The sequence below is a fragment of the Hyperolius riggenbachi genome, chromosome 9 (genome assembly GCF_040937935.1).
Source record: "Hyperolius riggenbachi isolate aHypRig1 chromosome 9, aHypRig1.pri, whole genome shotgun sequence".
NCBI lineage: Eukaryota > Metazoa > Chordata > Amphibia > Anura > Hyperoliidae > Hyperolius > Hyperolius riggenbachi.
In genome coordinates, this window is record NC_090654.1 from 257,293,985 (window position 1) to 257,309,133 (window position 15,149).

Sequence of the window (15,149 nt, forward strand, 5' to 3'; positions counted from 1 at the left end):
GTCAGTGAGACAGAGTCCAGAATGAAGAGTACATCAGACGGACACTCATGCTCTCAGCACCGCCTCTCCTGGGTCCCCTGCACTAGTGCAGCAGTCCTAAATGCTTAAAGGGTACTTGCGCGGTCGTAAATTGTAAATGCCCACTGACCCCCCCACCCGTTCACCTCCGTTATTTCCTAAAGGCCCCCTCGAAGTTACTTAAGGGTGGGCCAGGTCAGTGAGTAGTGCGCAGACACTGCCCCGGCGATGCACGTCCTTCATCACGTGCCTGTGAGCAATCCGCACGTGTGCACTATGTAGTCGTGACGTCATGTGCATAGCGCTCCTGGCCACTGGTGCGTGATGGAGGATGCGCTTTGCCGTGCCGTGCCTGCGCAGAGCTACAGGTGGTCCCAGAGGCTTCCCCCTCCTGGTGAAAGTATCCAGATTTGGGCATTGCCAACCTCACAGGTGTGCTTTAAATTTTTAACTATCCCAATGACTTACGTTGGTTTTAAAAGGACAGTGAATAGACATAAAAATGCAATATTGAACTTACCTGGGGCTGGAGGAAGCCCCCAGGCATCCTCTGAGTCCCCTCAGTTCTCCAGCTGGTGGCTTGGTTAGCTGGCCAGGAGTAGTGCGCAACTGTGCATGTGCGTCCCCTCCACGCACCAGTCACCGTGAGTGTCCTGCACATGCGCGGTTCTAAAAAGAAAGAAACGTGCATGCGCAGAACGTTCATGGCGATGGGCACGCGGGCGGGCTGCCCATACACACAACTTCCAGCCAGGTCGCACAGCAAACTGAGCCGCTAGCGGGGGAGCGGAGGGAATCCAGAGGGCGCTGAGGGACCTCATGGGCTATGAGGGGCTGGAGGAAGCCCCAGGTAAGTTCAGTATTGCATTTTTTTTGTTGTGTTCAGGGCCCCTTTCACTTAAAATGCCAGTTTGCATGTGGAGAAAGGTGTACAATTTTGACAAGTGTTAAGCCTGCCTCAAAGAGTACCTGAAGTGAGAGTAATATGGAGGCTGGCACCTTCATTCCCTTATAAACAATGCCAGTTGCCTGGCTGTCACACTGAGCTTTTTGCTTTAGTTGTTTTTGAGTCGCATGCGGCCAGTGGAGTCACACCTGAGTCACAGCATCTGACCTGCATGCTCATTCTGGGCTGGGGACTGACAGTATTAGAGGAAGAGCATGAGCACAGAAGTCAGGCAACTGGCATTGTTCATTAGGAAATAAAGATGGCAGCCTCTGTATCAGGGGCATATCTGGGTAATATAGCGTCTATGACAAACACTGAAATTGCCGCCCCCCCCCAAATGAGTCGCTAGAGTTAGCCGTCAGTATAAGTACCCAAATGTACTTCGCCCAGCATAGGATGCCTCTCCAGTTAGGAGGTGTCTCCGCAGTGCAAATGGCCCCCTTTAGCATAGGAAGCGAGAGGTGTCCCCAGTATAAATACCCCCCATTATAGGTGGTGGTAGGTGTGTCCAGTATAGGTACTAAGAGGTGTGCCCCAGTATACATAGCCCCCTCAGTAAAGGTCGTGAGAGATGCCTCCTAGTACAAGTAACCCCCCTCCAACCAATACAGGTAGTAATAGATGTTCCCCTGTATAAGTATCCCCCCCCCCCCCCAGTATAAGTAGCAAGAGATGCCCCCTAGTATAGGTGGTAAGAGGTGTTTCCCCCAGTAAAGGTAATGAGAGGTGTCCCCCAATATATAGAGCCCCCAGTATAGTCAGAGGCATCCCCCCGTATTGTGGTGCAGCACAAGGGAGGAGGGGGCAGGCATGGTGGCACAACACAGTGGCAGACATCGGGCCCATGGCAAGAGCCATGTCTGCACCCCTCTAAATACACCATTGCTCCGTATTCCTCTCACTTCAGATTCCCTTTAAAAAAAATGAAATGAAAGCAGATTACTAATTGTTTAGCAAGAACAATCTCACCACCATCATTTTGCTTCTGTTTTTCTGTGGTTGGAGCTCGAGGACTGCTTAGCTGTGTTTTTTTTTTTTCTTTCTTTCTTTTAAACTGCTGGCAACAATATCTTTCACAATTATTCACAAAAACAAGTATCCAATTCTCAGTATTTCAGTGAAGCGCTCTACAAACTGCTCGTTACGCTGAAAGGACACTTCAGAGTGAGTGGGAGCCGGAGAGGCTGACATCATAGCAATTAAAGCCAATTTGTTTTATGCGGCAGTTTTAGCTCTGCGGAGCCGAGAGAATCGAGTCATTCACACCGGGAACGACTGGCAACGAGCAGGAAAAAAAAGACATACTCACATGTTATAATTTTTGGCTTTGCGGATGAAAAGACCTGGACTGAATGCTGGTCACTGTAGCATCCTGTGAGGCTGTAGTCCAGGATTCTGAACAAAAGCTGGGGACAGAAATGGAAAGAAAAATAAGAAAAGGTAAACCGCAGGCAAGCAGGTCACTGGAAATAGTGAGGCTGAGAAATCTGATCGAGGGTAGAGCAGTTTCCTAGAGCAACCAATCAGGATTCAGCTGTGGAATGAAACAAGGAATCTTATTGGGCAATTGCTCGCATTCCGCACCAATTTACGCTGCACTTGATCTTATTAAATCCGCCCCAGTGATGTGACATTTAAAACAGATTCTATGCACACATACTCATACCTCTACACTTTTTGAGATGAAAAAAAGAGGGACACTTTTAAGGCACGCCCCCTTTTTTCTAATTACGCCCCCACCACAACTCCTAATCACGCCCCTGACACGCCCCTAATTGTGCCCCCATCACAACCCTACTCACTTTTCTTTCACACCCCCAATCCTGCCCCCAACCACACCCCTAGTCACACATGCTAAAAAGAATTTACAAGCAAAAGATGTCATTTTATCATTTTTTACCACACTGGTCTTTTCTATTTTCGTTAGTTTTCCTTCATATTAATATTTGTCAATTAACCCAACAGGGGAGGAAGGTGCTGTGATTTATGTCACAGCACAGGAAATAAAAAAACATAAAAGGGTGTAATTTTCAAGAGAGGTCCGGGGTACTTAATACATGTAGGTGGTAAAATCAGGCAATGATTGATCAATAGAAATCGGATGTGTATATGCACCCTAAAGCCAGCCACACACATTCATTTCACATCCACACTGACAAATTTTACCAGCTCAGGGTCGTATGAGGGTCACGAGATTTTAAAGAGACTCTGTAACAAAAATTGCATCCTGTTTTTTATCATCCTACAAGTTCAAAAAGCTATTCTAATGTGTTCTGGCGTACTGCAGCACTTTATACTATCACTGTCTCTGTAATAAATCAATGTATCTTTCCCCTGTCAGACTTGTCGGCCTGTGTCTGGAAGGCTGCCAAGTTCTTCAGTGTTGTGGATCTGCTATGAACTCCCCCTTCCAGGCCCCTCTATGCACACTGCCTGTGTGTTATTTAGGATTAGAGCAGCTTCTCTCTTATCTTTTACAAGCTGGATAAATCGTCCTCTGAGCTGGCTGGGCTTTCACATACTGAAGAATTACAGACAAGGGCAAAGCTGTTTGCAGGAAGAAAAGAGCAGCCTGAAACTTCAGTGCATGAGAACAGGGGGAAAGAAACACACAAATGATCTCTTGAGATTCAAAAGGAAGGCTGTATACAGCCTGCTTGAGTATGGATGTATTTTCTATGTATGGACATACTGTACATCAACCTACTTCCTGTTTTGGTGGCCATTTTGTTTGTTTATAAACAAACTTTTTAAAACGGTTTTTAACCACTTTTAATGCGGCGAGGAACGGCGAAATTGTGTCAGAGGGTAATAGGAGATGTCCCCTAACGCACTGGTATGTTTACTTTTGTGTGATTTTAACAATACAGATTCTCTTTAAATACTATGAACAGACTGCACAGGCAAACCTTCATACTGCACAGAAGGATGGGTGGGTCAGTGATTGATAAATATGTATGTGTCCAGTCCCAATCCTACTTAGAACTAGCCTGTGCTCCTTTTTCCTCACTGTGAGGGTTAAAGGACACCCAAAGCGAAAATAAACTAATGAAATAAACAATTGTACTTCTCTTCCTTCTCCTAAAAATGACTTAAGCTATTCCACAGTTTTATATTATGTTAAAATCTACTTTTTAAGTTTTAACAGTTTTATTGTTTTTGCTCAATGACACATTCATTGAAGTATGCCAGAGCTAAAATCTATGAATTATTGACCCTATCTCTTTCCTGCTCTCAGAAGTCATTTTCTGCTAGGAAAGTATTTTATAGTTGGAATTTCTTATCAGTGAGGGTCACACTGTAGTCACTTCCTGTCAGGACTGAGTCAGCCACTTACGTACCTGATATTTAACGCTTTCAGGCAGAGAAAGAAAAAAAGGAACACAGCATAGTTGTTTGTGTGCTAGGCACACACATGTCTATCTCATCATGTCACATGTCATTTTGGGTATCCTTTAAGTATCCTCCAGGGTAAATGACACTTTCTCTGAAGTTGGAGTGAAGTAAGGGTCCATAGCAATTGCACTGATGAATACACAGCACTGCGATTCTTATCTCTCCTGCATGATCAATAATTCCCTAAGAATTTGTTCCCAGAGGCACCAGTGCACACAGCTCCACACTGCGGCATGCCACCGGGGAGTACAGAGTTCGGTGGCACTGTTCAATGCACGTCAAAAGAGCAGCCTAATCACACCATGTAAACCCGCACCTAGCTACATTTCTTCATAGTGTGCGATCGCACCGCGGGTGGTGTGAACCGTGCCATCTAAATGCATGGAGGGCCTCGGCGGCGATGGGTATTAGATGGTGGAGAGCAGCGAGCATCTTTCTGCACCACTTTTAAGGTGCCCCACCTAGCGATGGTGGGCAGATCGACCAAGAGACAGACCTCTCTCTGATCGAAGAGAGATCTGTTGGGCGCCATACACCACAGGCCGATTCCTGATCAATCTCAGCATGAAATCTCTCGGGAATCGGCCACGTGACGTCGCCTTGTCGATGTCCCCCCCTGTGTAAAATGGTCTACCAGTGCATGCATACTTCACCTGTGGTGTCCACTGTTTGCTCCATCTCTGCTCTCTTTCTCACACACGAGCCCCACGTAGTCGCCGGCGTATTGCAAGTGGGCGTGAGGAGAAGCGACAGACGCTGACAGGTAAAGTATTCATGTACGGGCACAGGGGGAGGGGGGCACATTTTAGACTAGGGGAGACAGCACCAGGGGTTCCCGTTGCGTTCATCGCTTGTCCCGATATCACATGCCGTTACTGCCGCGAACCAACAGAGCACATTGACCCATCATCTTGCAGCACGTCTGATCGATTAAAACCGAAATTGGTCGAACTGTTGATCAGGCTTTCTCTTGGCGGCACCGATTTTCATCAGTTTCGATTATAGTCATCGAATCGGATGGTCGATCGGCCACCAAGATGGCTGAAGTATGAGCTGGTTCAAAAAGGAAGGATATGAGAGGACTGGGAACTACAGCCTGTAAACTGAGGCAACCGTCCACAGCATACAATCTCATCTATTCACTTACTTGAACATAGGCAGTACTTCCGGCACACAGCGGGTCTACAGGGCCGGCATCCTCCGGGCTGAATGTAACCGTTCCGGTGAGGGAAATTTCAAGTGACTTTGGGAACTTTTGTCCTGAAAGAGACAAGCTTGGTCTAATAAACCTTGGACTGCTTCTGTCATAAGGATCTACTATGTCTGTATACAGCAAAGTCCCCGTTGTCCGGAACTCTAGCAACTGGAGGTCTCAACTAACCGGCATACCTGAGGGGATAACGCTTAAAGAAGAACTCCACTGAAAATAATGTAATAAAAAAAGCGCCTAATTTTTACAATAAATATGTATAAATGATTTAGTCAGTGTTTGCTAATTGTAAGTCTTTCCTCTCCCTGATCTACATTAGAACATGTATCACATGGTGACATGTTTACTGCTGGCAGGTGATGTCACTGGAAGGAGATGCTGCTTTCTTTTTTGGCAGTTGGAAACAGCTGTAAGCAGCTATTTCCCACAACGCAATGAGGTTCACAGACAGGAAACTGTCAGGACCATGGACCTGACATCAAACTGTGGGAGGGGTTTCACCACAATATTTGCCATACAGAGCCCCCTGATGATCCGTTTGAGAAAAGGAAAAGATTTCTCATGGGAAAGGGGGTATCAGCTACTGATTGGGATGAAGTTCAATTCTTGGTTACGATTTCTCTTTAAAGAGAAACTCCGACCAAGAATTGAACTTTATCCCAATCAGTAGCTGATACCCCTTTTACATGAGAAATCTATTCTTTTTCACATGACTGATATGACGGATATTGTGGTTCAACCCCTCCCACAAGAAACTGAGGACCGTAGTACTCCTGGCAGTTTCCTGTCTGTGAACCTTGTTGTATTGTGGGAAATAGCTGTTTACAGCTGTTTCCAACTGCCAAAAAAGCATGCAGCAGCTACATCACTTGCCAACAGTAAAAATGTCACCATGTAATAAATGTCAGAATGTAAATCAGGGATGTAAAAGATTTTACAATGGGCAAACACTGACTAAATCATTTATACATAATTATTGTAAAAATGAAGCACTTTTTATTACATTATTTTCACTGGAGTTCCTCTTTAAATGCTTACCGAGCTTCCAGCCTTCCTCTTCCTAACCGGCTCCTAGCAGTTACTGATGTCCACGCACAGCACCTGGTGTGTCACGTGACCTGATGCAGGTCAGATGACACACCGGCTTCCGTGCAGTTGCTAGGAGCAAGAGGAAGGCAGCTGGACATCGCTGGAGGCTCTGTAGGTTTTTACAGGGGAGGAGGTTCGTGCTTTTTAGGCCAGTTGCTCAAGCAACCGGCAAGCACATGTATCCAGGTGATCCCTGCCGGTGCCGGATGCTGGGGACTATACTGTATATGGATACTCTGACTTTTCAATAAAACAAATTGCCCCCCTAAAAAAAAAATGTAGTAGTTATGATGACCATTCTCAATAAAATCAGTATTACATACCTATCGTCCAGACCAGAAGACCCTTCTCCCGTGCAAGTTCAAGCTGCCCATGGCTGACTTTGTAGTCACAGTACTTAATCTGTCCCCTGGCAATGAAAACAGTGACGGATGATCAAGGAGTGTTTAAAGTAAAAGAGTAAACAAACGGAAAAAAATGCATAATTTGGCACATTCTGCATCAGAAGTCGGGTGATTTGTGGTCTCCGAGGACAGCTTTTGGGGAGAAGACCCCCCCCCCCCAAAAAAAAAACCCTAACTGCTAAATGATCTGCAAGTGAAAAGACCTGTATTTGATTGTGTCTGTAACCATATCAACCTATCCTCTGAAGAAGCAAGGAGGATCCTCATGGAACGCATCAGGTCTAGCATGCTTTCTTATTTTGTTAATAAATAACTTAAAGTCACTCCATACGATTTGCACCATCTAAAAATCGGTTCTTTATTAGGCTGATAATCATCTTTGACTTACCCACAGATGAATTTTTAACATGTTGTGATCTTTTAACTACCTAAAGACCGCCACTGGGCGTGGACACGGCGGCAGCCCATCTCCTTCTCGGGGGGGGGAGGGACAGCCGATCGCAGGATTGGCTGGCTGGGGGGAGGAGAGCTCTGTTGGTGGGGAGAAAGGGGGGGAGGGGGAAATCACTCGTGTGCTGTGTTGTTCGGCCCTGCAGCTTGGCCTTAAAGCTGCAGTGGCCATTTTAGTAAAAATTAGCCTGGTCTTTAGGGGGGTTTAGCACTGTGGTCCTCAAGTGGTTAAGATAAGCCTAATAAAGAACCGATTTTAGATAGTTCAAATCGTATGGAGTGATTGACAGCATGTTGTGACTCCAGAGGGGATTTTCTGCACGTCTACTACCATTGGTGCGGTGGAAATTACGTTATACAATAAATAACTTAAAGGATAGCTGAACTGAGAGTGATATGGTGGCTGCCATGTTTATATCCCTTTAAGCAACACCAGTTGCCTGGCTGTCCAGCTAATCTTCTGCCTCTAATGCTTTTAGCCATAGACCCTGAGCTAGCATAAGCATTTTCAACATTATTGTCAGATCTGACAAGATTAGCTGCATGCTTGTTTCTGGTGTAATTCAGACACTACTGCAGCCAAACAGATCAGCAGGGCTGCCAGGCAACTGGTATTGTTTAAAAGGAAATAAACATGGCAGCCTACATACCATTATACCTCTCGCTTCAACTGTCCTTTAAACTTCCTATTGATGCCATTAGCTGAAGCTCTGTCTGGGACTGTTTGGTGAGCAGGAACTCAGCTTCCATTTGAAGTTTGGGGCGAACAGAACTTACTGACTGACTTGACAACGATGATCCTGACATCCTGCACCTCATCATAGTGGTTTGTCCATCAAAACTTAATCATCTGAGCTGTGCATACTGACACTGTCAGCACTGATTTAAGGTGAGCATCGATATATACGGGTGAGAGACCCCCATCTAATAATACACACAAGGAGCGCTTTTTTAATTTCACTTGCAGATTGTCTCTCAAAGGAGCTCACAATCGAATCCTACCATAGTTAGCCATTGGGTGGTGGAGACCAATTAAGTTATCAGTAATATTTTGGAGATGTGGTGCTGGAATGGTGCCTATACATCACTTGGCTTGCCAGCCGATAGACCATGAAAATTGGTGCCGCCAAAAGCATGCCCAACCAATTTCGGGCCACAATTGGTTGTATGTATCAATTGGACATGCTGGTAAATCTCAGGCCGGCATGCCTTATCCGGTGTGTGCTGGTAATGGCGTGCGATATCGCAATAAGCGACGAACGTGACAGAACCTTCGGCGCTGTCCCCCTACTGTAAAAGCGCCCCCTATGCGGGCATTTATACTTTAGCTTTTCCACTGTCGCCCAACGTGGTGCCCATTTGTCTTTTGCTTCCTCCATTTGCGCCTCACACAATGCCTGTGTATAGCATGTGGTGTGTGTGACGTCACACAATGCCTGTGTATAGCATGTGGTGTGTGTGACGTCACACAATGCCTGTGTATAGCATGTGGTGCATGTGTGACGTCACACAATGCCTGTGTATAGCATGTGGTGCATGTGTGACGTCACACAATGCCCGTGTATAGCATGTGGTGCATGTGTGACGTCACACAATGCCCGTGTATAGCATGTGGTGCATGTGTGACGTCACACAATGCCTGTGTATAACATGTGGTGCATGTGTGACGTCACACAATGCCCGTGTATAGCATGTGGTGCATGTGTGACGTCACACAATGCCCGTGTATAGCATGTGGTGCATGTGTGACGTCACACAATGCCTGTGTATAGCATGTGGTGCATGTGTGACGTCACACAATGCCCGTGTATAGCATGTGGTGCATGTGTGACGTCACACAATGCCCGTGTATAGCATGTGGTGCATGTGTGACGTCACACAATGCCCGTGTATAGCATGTGGTGCATGTGTGACGTCACACAATGCCCGTGTATAGCATGTGGTGCATGTGTGACGTCACACAATGCCTGTGTATAACATGTGGTGCATGTGTGACGTCACACAATGCCTGTGTATAGCATGTGGTGCATGTGTGACGTCACACAATGCCCGTGTATAGCATGTGGTGCATGTGTGACGTCACACAATGCCTGTGTATAACATGTGGTGCATGTGTGACGTCACACAATGCCTGTGTATAGCATGTGGTGCATGTGTGACGTCACACAATGCCCGTGTATAGCATGTGGTGCATGTGTGACGTCACACAATGCCTGTGTATAACATGTGGTGCATGTGTGACGTCACACAATGCCTGTGTATAGCATGTGGTGCATGTGTGACGTCACACAATGCCTGTGTATAGCATGTGGTGCATGTGTGACGTCACACAATGCCCGTGTATAGCATGTGGTGCATGTGTGACGTCACACAATGCCTGTGTATAACATGTGGTGCATGTGTGACGTCACACAATGCCCGTGTATAGCATGTGGTGCATGTGTGACGTCACACAATGCCTGTGTATAGCATATGGTGCATGTGTGACGTCACACAATGCCTGTGTATAGCATGTGGTGCATGTGTGACGTCACACAATGCCCGTGTATAGCATGTGGTGCATGTGTGACGTCACACAATGCCCGTGTATAGTATGTGGTGCATGTGTGACGTCACACAATGCCCGTGTATAGTATGTGGTGCATGTGTGACGTCACACAATGCCTGTGTATAGCATATGGTGCATGTGTGACGTCACACAATGCCTGTGTATAGCATGTGGTGCATGTGTGACGTCACACAATGCCCGTGTATAGCATGTGGTGCATGTGTGACGTCACACAATGCCTGTGTATAGCATGTGGTGCATGTGTGACGTCACACAATGCCCGTGTATAGCATGTGGTGCATGTGTGACGTCACACAATGCCTGTGTATAGCATATGGTGCATGTGTGACGTCACACAATGCCTGTGTATAGCATGTGGTGCATGTGTGACGTCACACAATGCCCGTGTATAGCATGTGGTGCATGTGTGACGTCACACAATGCCCGTGTATAGCATGTGGTGCATGTGTGACGTCACACAATGCCCGTGTATAGCATGTGGTGCATGTGTGACGTCACACAATGCCCGTGTATAGCATGTGGTGCATGTGTGACGTCACACAATGCCCGTGTATAGCATGTGGTGCATGTGTGACGTCACACAATGCCCGTGTATAGCATGTGGTGCATGTGTGACGTCACACAATGCCCGTGTATAGCATGTGGTGCATGTGTGACGTCACACAATGCCCGTGTATAGCATGTGGTGCATGTGTGACGTCACACAATGCCTGTGTATAGCATGTGGTGCATGTGTGACGTCACACAATGCCCGTGTATAGCATGTGGTGCATGTGTGACGTCACACAATGCCTGTGTATAGCATGTGGTGCATGTGTGACGTCACACAATGCCTGTGTATAGCATGTGGTGCATGTGTGACGTCACACAACGCCTGTGTATAGCATGTGGTGCATGTGTGACGTCACACAACGCCCGTGTATAGCATGTGGTGCATGTGTGACGTCACACAATGCCGGTGTATAGCATGTGGTGCATGTGTGACGTCACACAATGCCTGTGTATAGCATGCGGTGCATGTGTGACGTCACACAATGCCGGTGTATAGCATGTGGTGCATGCGTGACATCACACAATGCACCAGCAGCGTGTGAGGCACAAAGCGAGGAAGCAAACAGCCAAGGGGTGGTGAGGCAGCGAATGTGGCGTCAAAAGGCTGATTCATGCGGGAATTGGTCTGCGGTGTATGGGCAGCCAACAGATGTTTCTCGGATCAGAGAGATCTGTCTCTTGGTTGAATCTGCCCATCATCACTAGATGGGTGGGCATCTTAAAGGACAGCTATCAAAGTTAACTAAAATTCCAAATGCCACATATATCTCCAGGAATCACTAGCAAATAGCAATGCATTTCATCTTTTAATGTTTTATGTGAAGAAAATATGACATTTACAGAGAACAGTTTTCACTATGGGATTTACTATGGAGGACTGTGTCCAGTACATCTAGCAAACAAAAACAAACTTTACTAGCAGTAACCCTGTGAGTAAAATGTGTTCAGAACGTTAGAAAGCAGAAATATATTTTCAAATGTGTGTAAATAATCATTAGCTGCAGCTCTGCGTGCCTGATCCTGTCTGTCTGTCTCTCTCTCTCTGCCTGGCAGTGTAAACAGTTTACGGCCAGGGAGATCTCATTCTGCATGGGGGGGGGGGGGGGGGGGGGGGGGGCATCCAAGAACAGTAATAAAGTAAGCAGGACATGAACAAACAGTAAATAATTCCTCTGTGAATGGTGACAGAGAAGTGTAACCTAACTACATGGTATGGCTGTAGCCTCTAGCATCGATGCAGATACAAATTGTTACAAACAGCTGGTAACCAAGGAATTTTTTTCGCGCAGGCTGAGATGAGAGATTTCTGAAAAGCTTTCTAGTGTTGCTGGCTAAAAGCTCTATAGGTATGTGGGGTTTACAGAAGACAGTTCTTTGATAGTTGTTCCTTAAGAAAAGAATGCTAACCACTAAGTGTCCGCACTACACTAGTAATTACAAGCACCTGTTGGTCCTTTGTATGAATCAGAAGCCATTATGTCACATGCTCCGTTTACCACACACAGGAAAAATGATACAATCTTACTTGTTGAAAAAGGGAATCCGAGCTTCACAATAATCAAACCCGTTCTTCACACTCTCGTGGAGCTTCAGTTTAACAGATATGTTCGCCTGGTGGCCTTCTTCTGTCATCTGATAGAATCCCAGGATCGGAGGCACTGGAACCTGCAGTCACAGCAAGAGCAAGCTAGTGATTACACCGAAATGACTGTTCTGATAAACGATCACTATCACAAAAAATGACATATAAACATAGATTTCACCCAAAGTAAGGGATTTACCATAAGGCACTGTACGCACTAGAGATGGCCCAAACGGGTCGACCGCGAACTTATTCGCATGAACTTCGGTGGTTTGCGCTCGCGACCCGCCCCCTATACTACATCATTAGGGACAACTTTTACCCTCTACATCACAATCAGCAGGCACAGGGTAGCCAATTAGGCTACACTCCCTCCTGGAGCCCCACCCACCCCCCTTATTAAAAGCAGGCAGCGCCAGCCATTTCACTCACTCGTGTGGCTGCAGTAAATAGAGAAGGGAGAGGTGCTGCAGAGACATAAGGGAAAGCTTAGTTAGGCTCTTGTTAGGCTTGTTAGGTTGCTCTTTCTTGCTGATACTTATTGCTAAAAAACACTCCTCATCCTCAACAGCTCTTTTGAGAGCTAATGTTGTTCTTGTGATCTATTTTTTTTTGTGTGTGTGCCACAGACACTTGTGTTGCATATACAGCCCTGTCATCAGTCTTAGCCGCTGGACCGTGGCCCCTTAGTAATTTCTACTGTGCCACTGCCAGGCCCAGCACATTTGTAATACCCATCACTGCATATATCTACCTGTTGTTCAGTGCACCCACCCACCTACGTGACCGCACGCAGTGTCACTGCACCTGCTCACGGTACGTGTGTGTGTGTGTGCACATTTGTAATACCCATCACTGCATATACCTACCTGTTTTTCAGTGCACCCACCTACCTACGTGAGCGCATGCAGTGTCACTGCACCTGTTCACGGTACCTGTGTGTGTGACAGCTGCAAATTTGTAATACCAGTCATTGCATAATTGCTCACAGTACCTGTGTGACCGCACGCTGTGTAATATACTACTCCGTGCATACCTGTTAACTGCACCTGTGTATTGTAATACACATTGTATTGTAATACCAGTCACTGGATACCTTTCACTGCACCTTTGTGACTGTACATTGTATTAGTCAAGTCAGTGCATACCTTTCACTTCATTCCCCCCGATATGGACAAAACAGGTAGAGGCAGACCCAGAGGCATTGTGAACAGACCAAATTTGATCAGCTGGACAGTCACTGTTGTTCTGTCATTGAGCTACCTCAGCCCAGCGACCATATGGGCTTGAAAACCGCTATGGCCTGCACTTGCCACCAGTCCAGCACGGCCGTCACAACACAAACAGCTGTTTACGGTGCGTTACACAGTGAGTTTGGTGTGTCAGTGTGAAGCAGTACTCTAATTACACTACCTGATTGATGTATACACATGCAAGATGTTTTTAAAGCACTTTAGGCCTCCAATTTAGCATGCAATCTGATTTCTGCCCTTAAAACGCTGCTTTGCGTCAAATCCAGATTTTTCCCCGGGACTTTTGGAGTGTATCCCACTCCTCCATTCAAAAACTCAGATGTTAGACCCCTTGAAACACCTTTTCCATCACTTTTCTGGCCAGCATAAATGTTTCTAATTTTCAAAGTTCGCCTCCCCATTGAAGTCTATTGCGGTTCGTGGAAGTTCGCGCAAACAAAACTTTTTGCGGAGGTTCACGAACCGAAAATCGGAGGTTGGAGCCATCTCTAGTAGGCACGTGCCAACAGGGGCCTGATGATGGAAAGGCAGCTCACTCTCCTCCCCAAGTGCCTCCCTCCTAGCGGAGTGTAAATGAGAGGTCTCTCACCCGTGTCTTAGCATTCCACTGATGAGATCTCCCTTCAGTCAGAGGCACCTCTAGCTACTTAATACTGAGGATATCTCTGGCTACTTAATACGAATCGGCACCTGCAGATACTTATGACGAGCAAAGTAGGATAAAGTGACAGCAGGGACAGCCAGCATCAGGGATGCTCATCCGGATTTCGGATATCCGAACTTTTTTCAGCTATCCGATTCGGATTCCGGATTTTTTTAAAATCCAGATGGCTATCTCCGGATATTTTCACCCATGATCCGGATAGCCGCGGATTTACCAGATATCCGAATAACAGGTTCGGTGAAAAAAAGTCCCAACACTCACACTCCTCCTCTCGCTCTGATCTTGCCTTCCAGGGATTTGCAGGCTGTCAAAAGCAAGCTCACATACATTGGCCAGGAATGAACCCAGGTCCACTGTTTTGAAGGCAGCTATGCTCACCACTATACTACCGACAACACTACATGCTGAAGCCAGCCTAGCATGTACCATTGTGATATACCCAAGAGAAAAATGAGCTTGCCTATTTGCCTAATTTGCTAGATGAAAGCAGTAGGACACATGGTGAAACTGCTTACAAGATTCAATTCAAGACTTCAGAATCAGAAAGATCATGTGCCCCCCTGGATGATGCTGCTGTAACACACACAGCAATTTGAAGTCTGGAAGATTCCAGGGCAAGGGTGGGAAGGATGAAAAGCTAGGTGGCCATGCAACCCTTCCTGCTAGGGATGGCCTTGTGGCACAATTGGTTAGTGCATTTGGCTGTTAACTGAAAGGTTGGTGGTTCAAGCCCACCCAGGGACGGCCTTATGTTTTGTGAAGGGAACTAATGTACCCTTCTTAAACTTGAAGATTGTATACAAATGTAAGCAGACTGCAGAGTGGTGCAGCAGAAGTGTGCTGGGCCCATAACCCAGAGGTTGAAGGATCAAAACCATCCTCTGCTAGGCATGATTTCATTTTTGCACCTCGCTTTATCGCATGGGCAAAATGGTTTCCATAGCCCTGTAAGAGAAAGTGTAGCAGTGGCTGTGTGCACATTCTCTGTGGTGCAGTTGGTTAGTGTGTTTGGT

General features: G+C 46.5%; 1 protein-coding gene across 1 annotated transcript in view; it reads right to left on the reverse strand.

The window, feature by feature from the left end:
- Positions 1-15,149, reverse strand: part of AP5M1 (adaptor related protein complex 5 subunit mu 1) — a 43,905-nt gene that overhangs the window by 1,884 nt on the left and 26,872 nt on the right. The window contains exons 5-8 of the mRNA XM_068254375.1: positions 12,163-12,302; positions 6,986-7,071; positions 5,511-5,623; positions 2,277-2,373 (exon numbers count right to left, since the gene is read on the reverse strand). Coding sequence (XP_068110476.1) covers positions 2,277-2,373; positions 5,511-5,623; positions 6,986-7,071; positions 12,163-12,302 — 436 coding nt within the window. The remainder of the gene's footprint in view (positions 1-2,276; positions 2,374-5,510; positions 5,624-6,985; positions 7,072-12,162; positions 12,303-15,149) is intronic.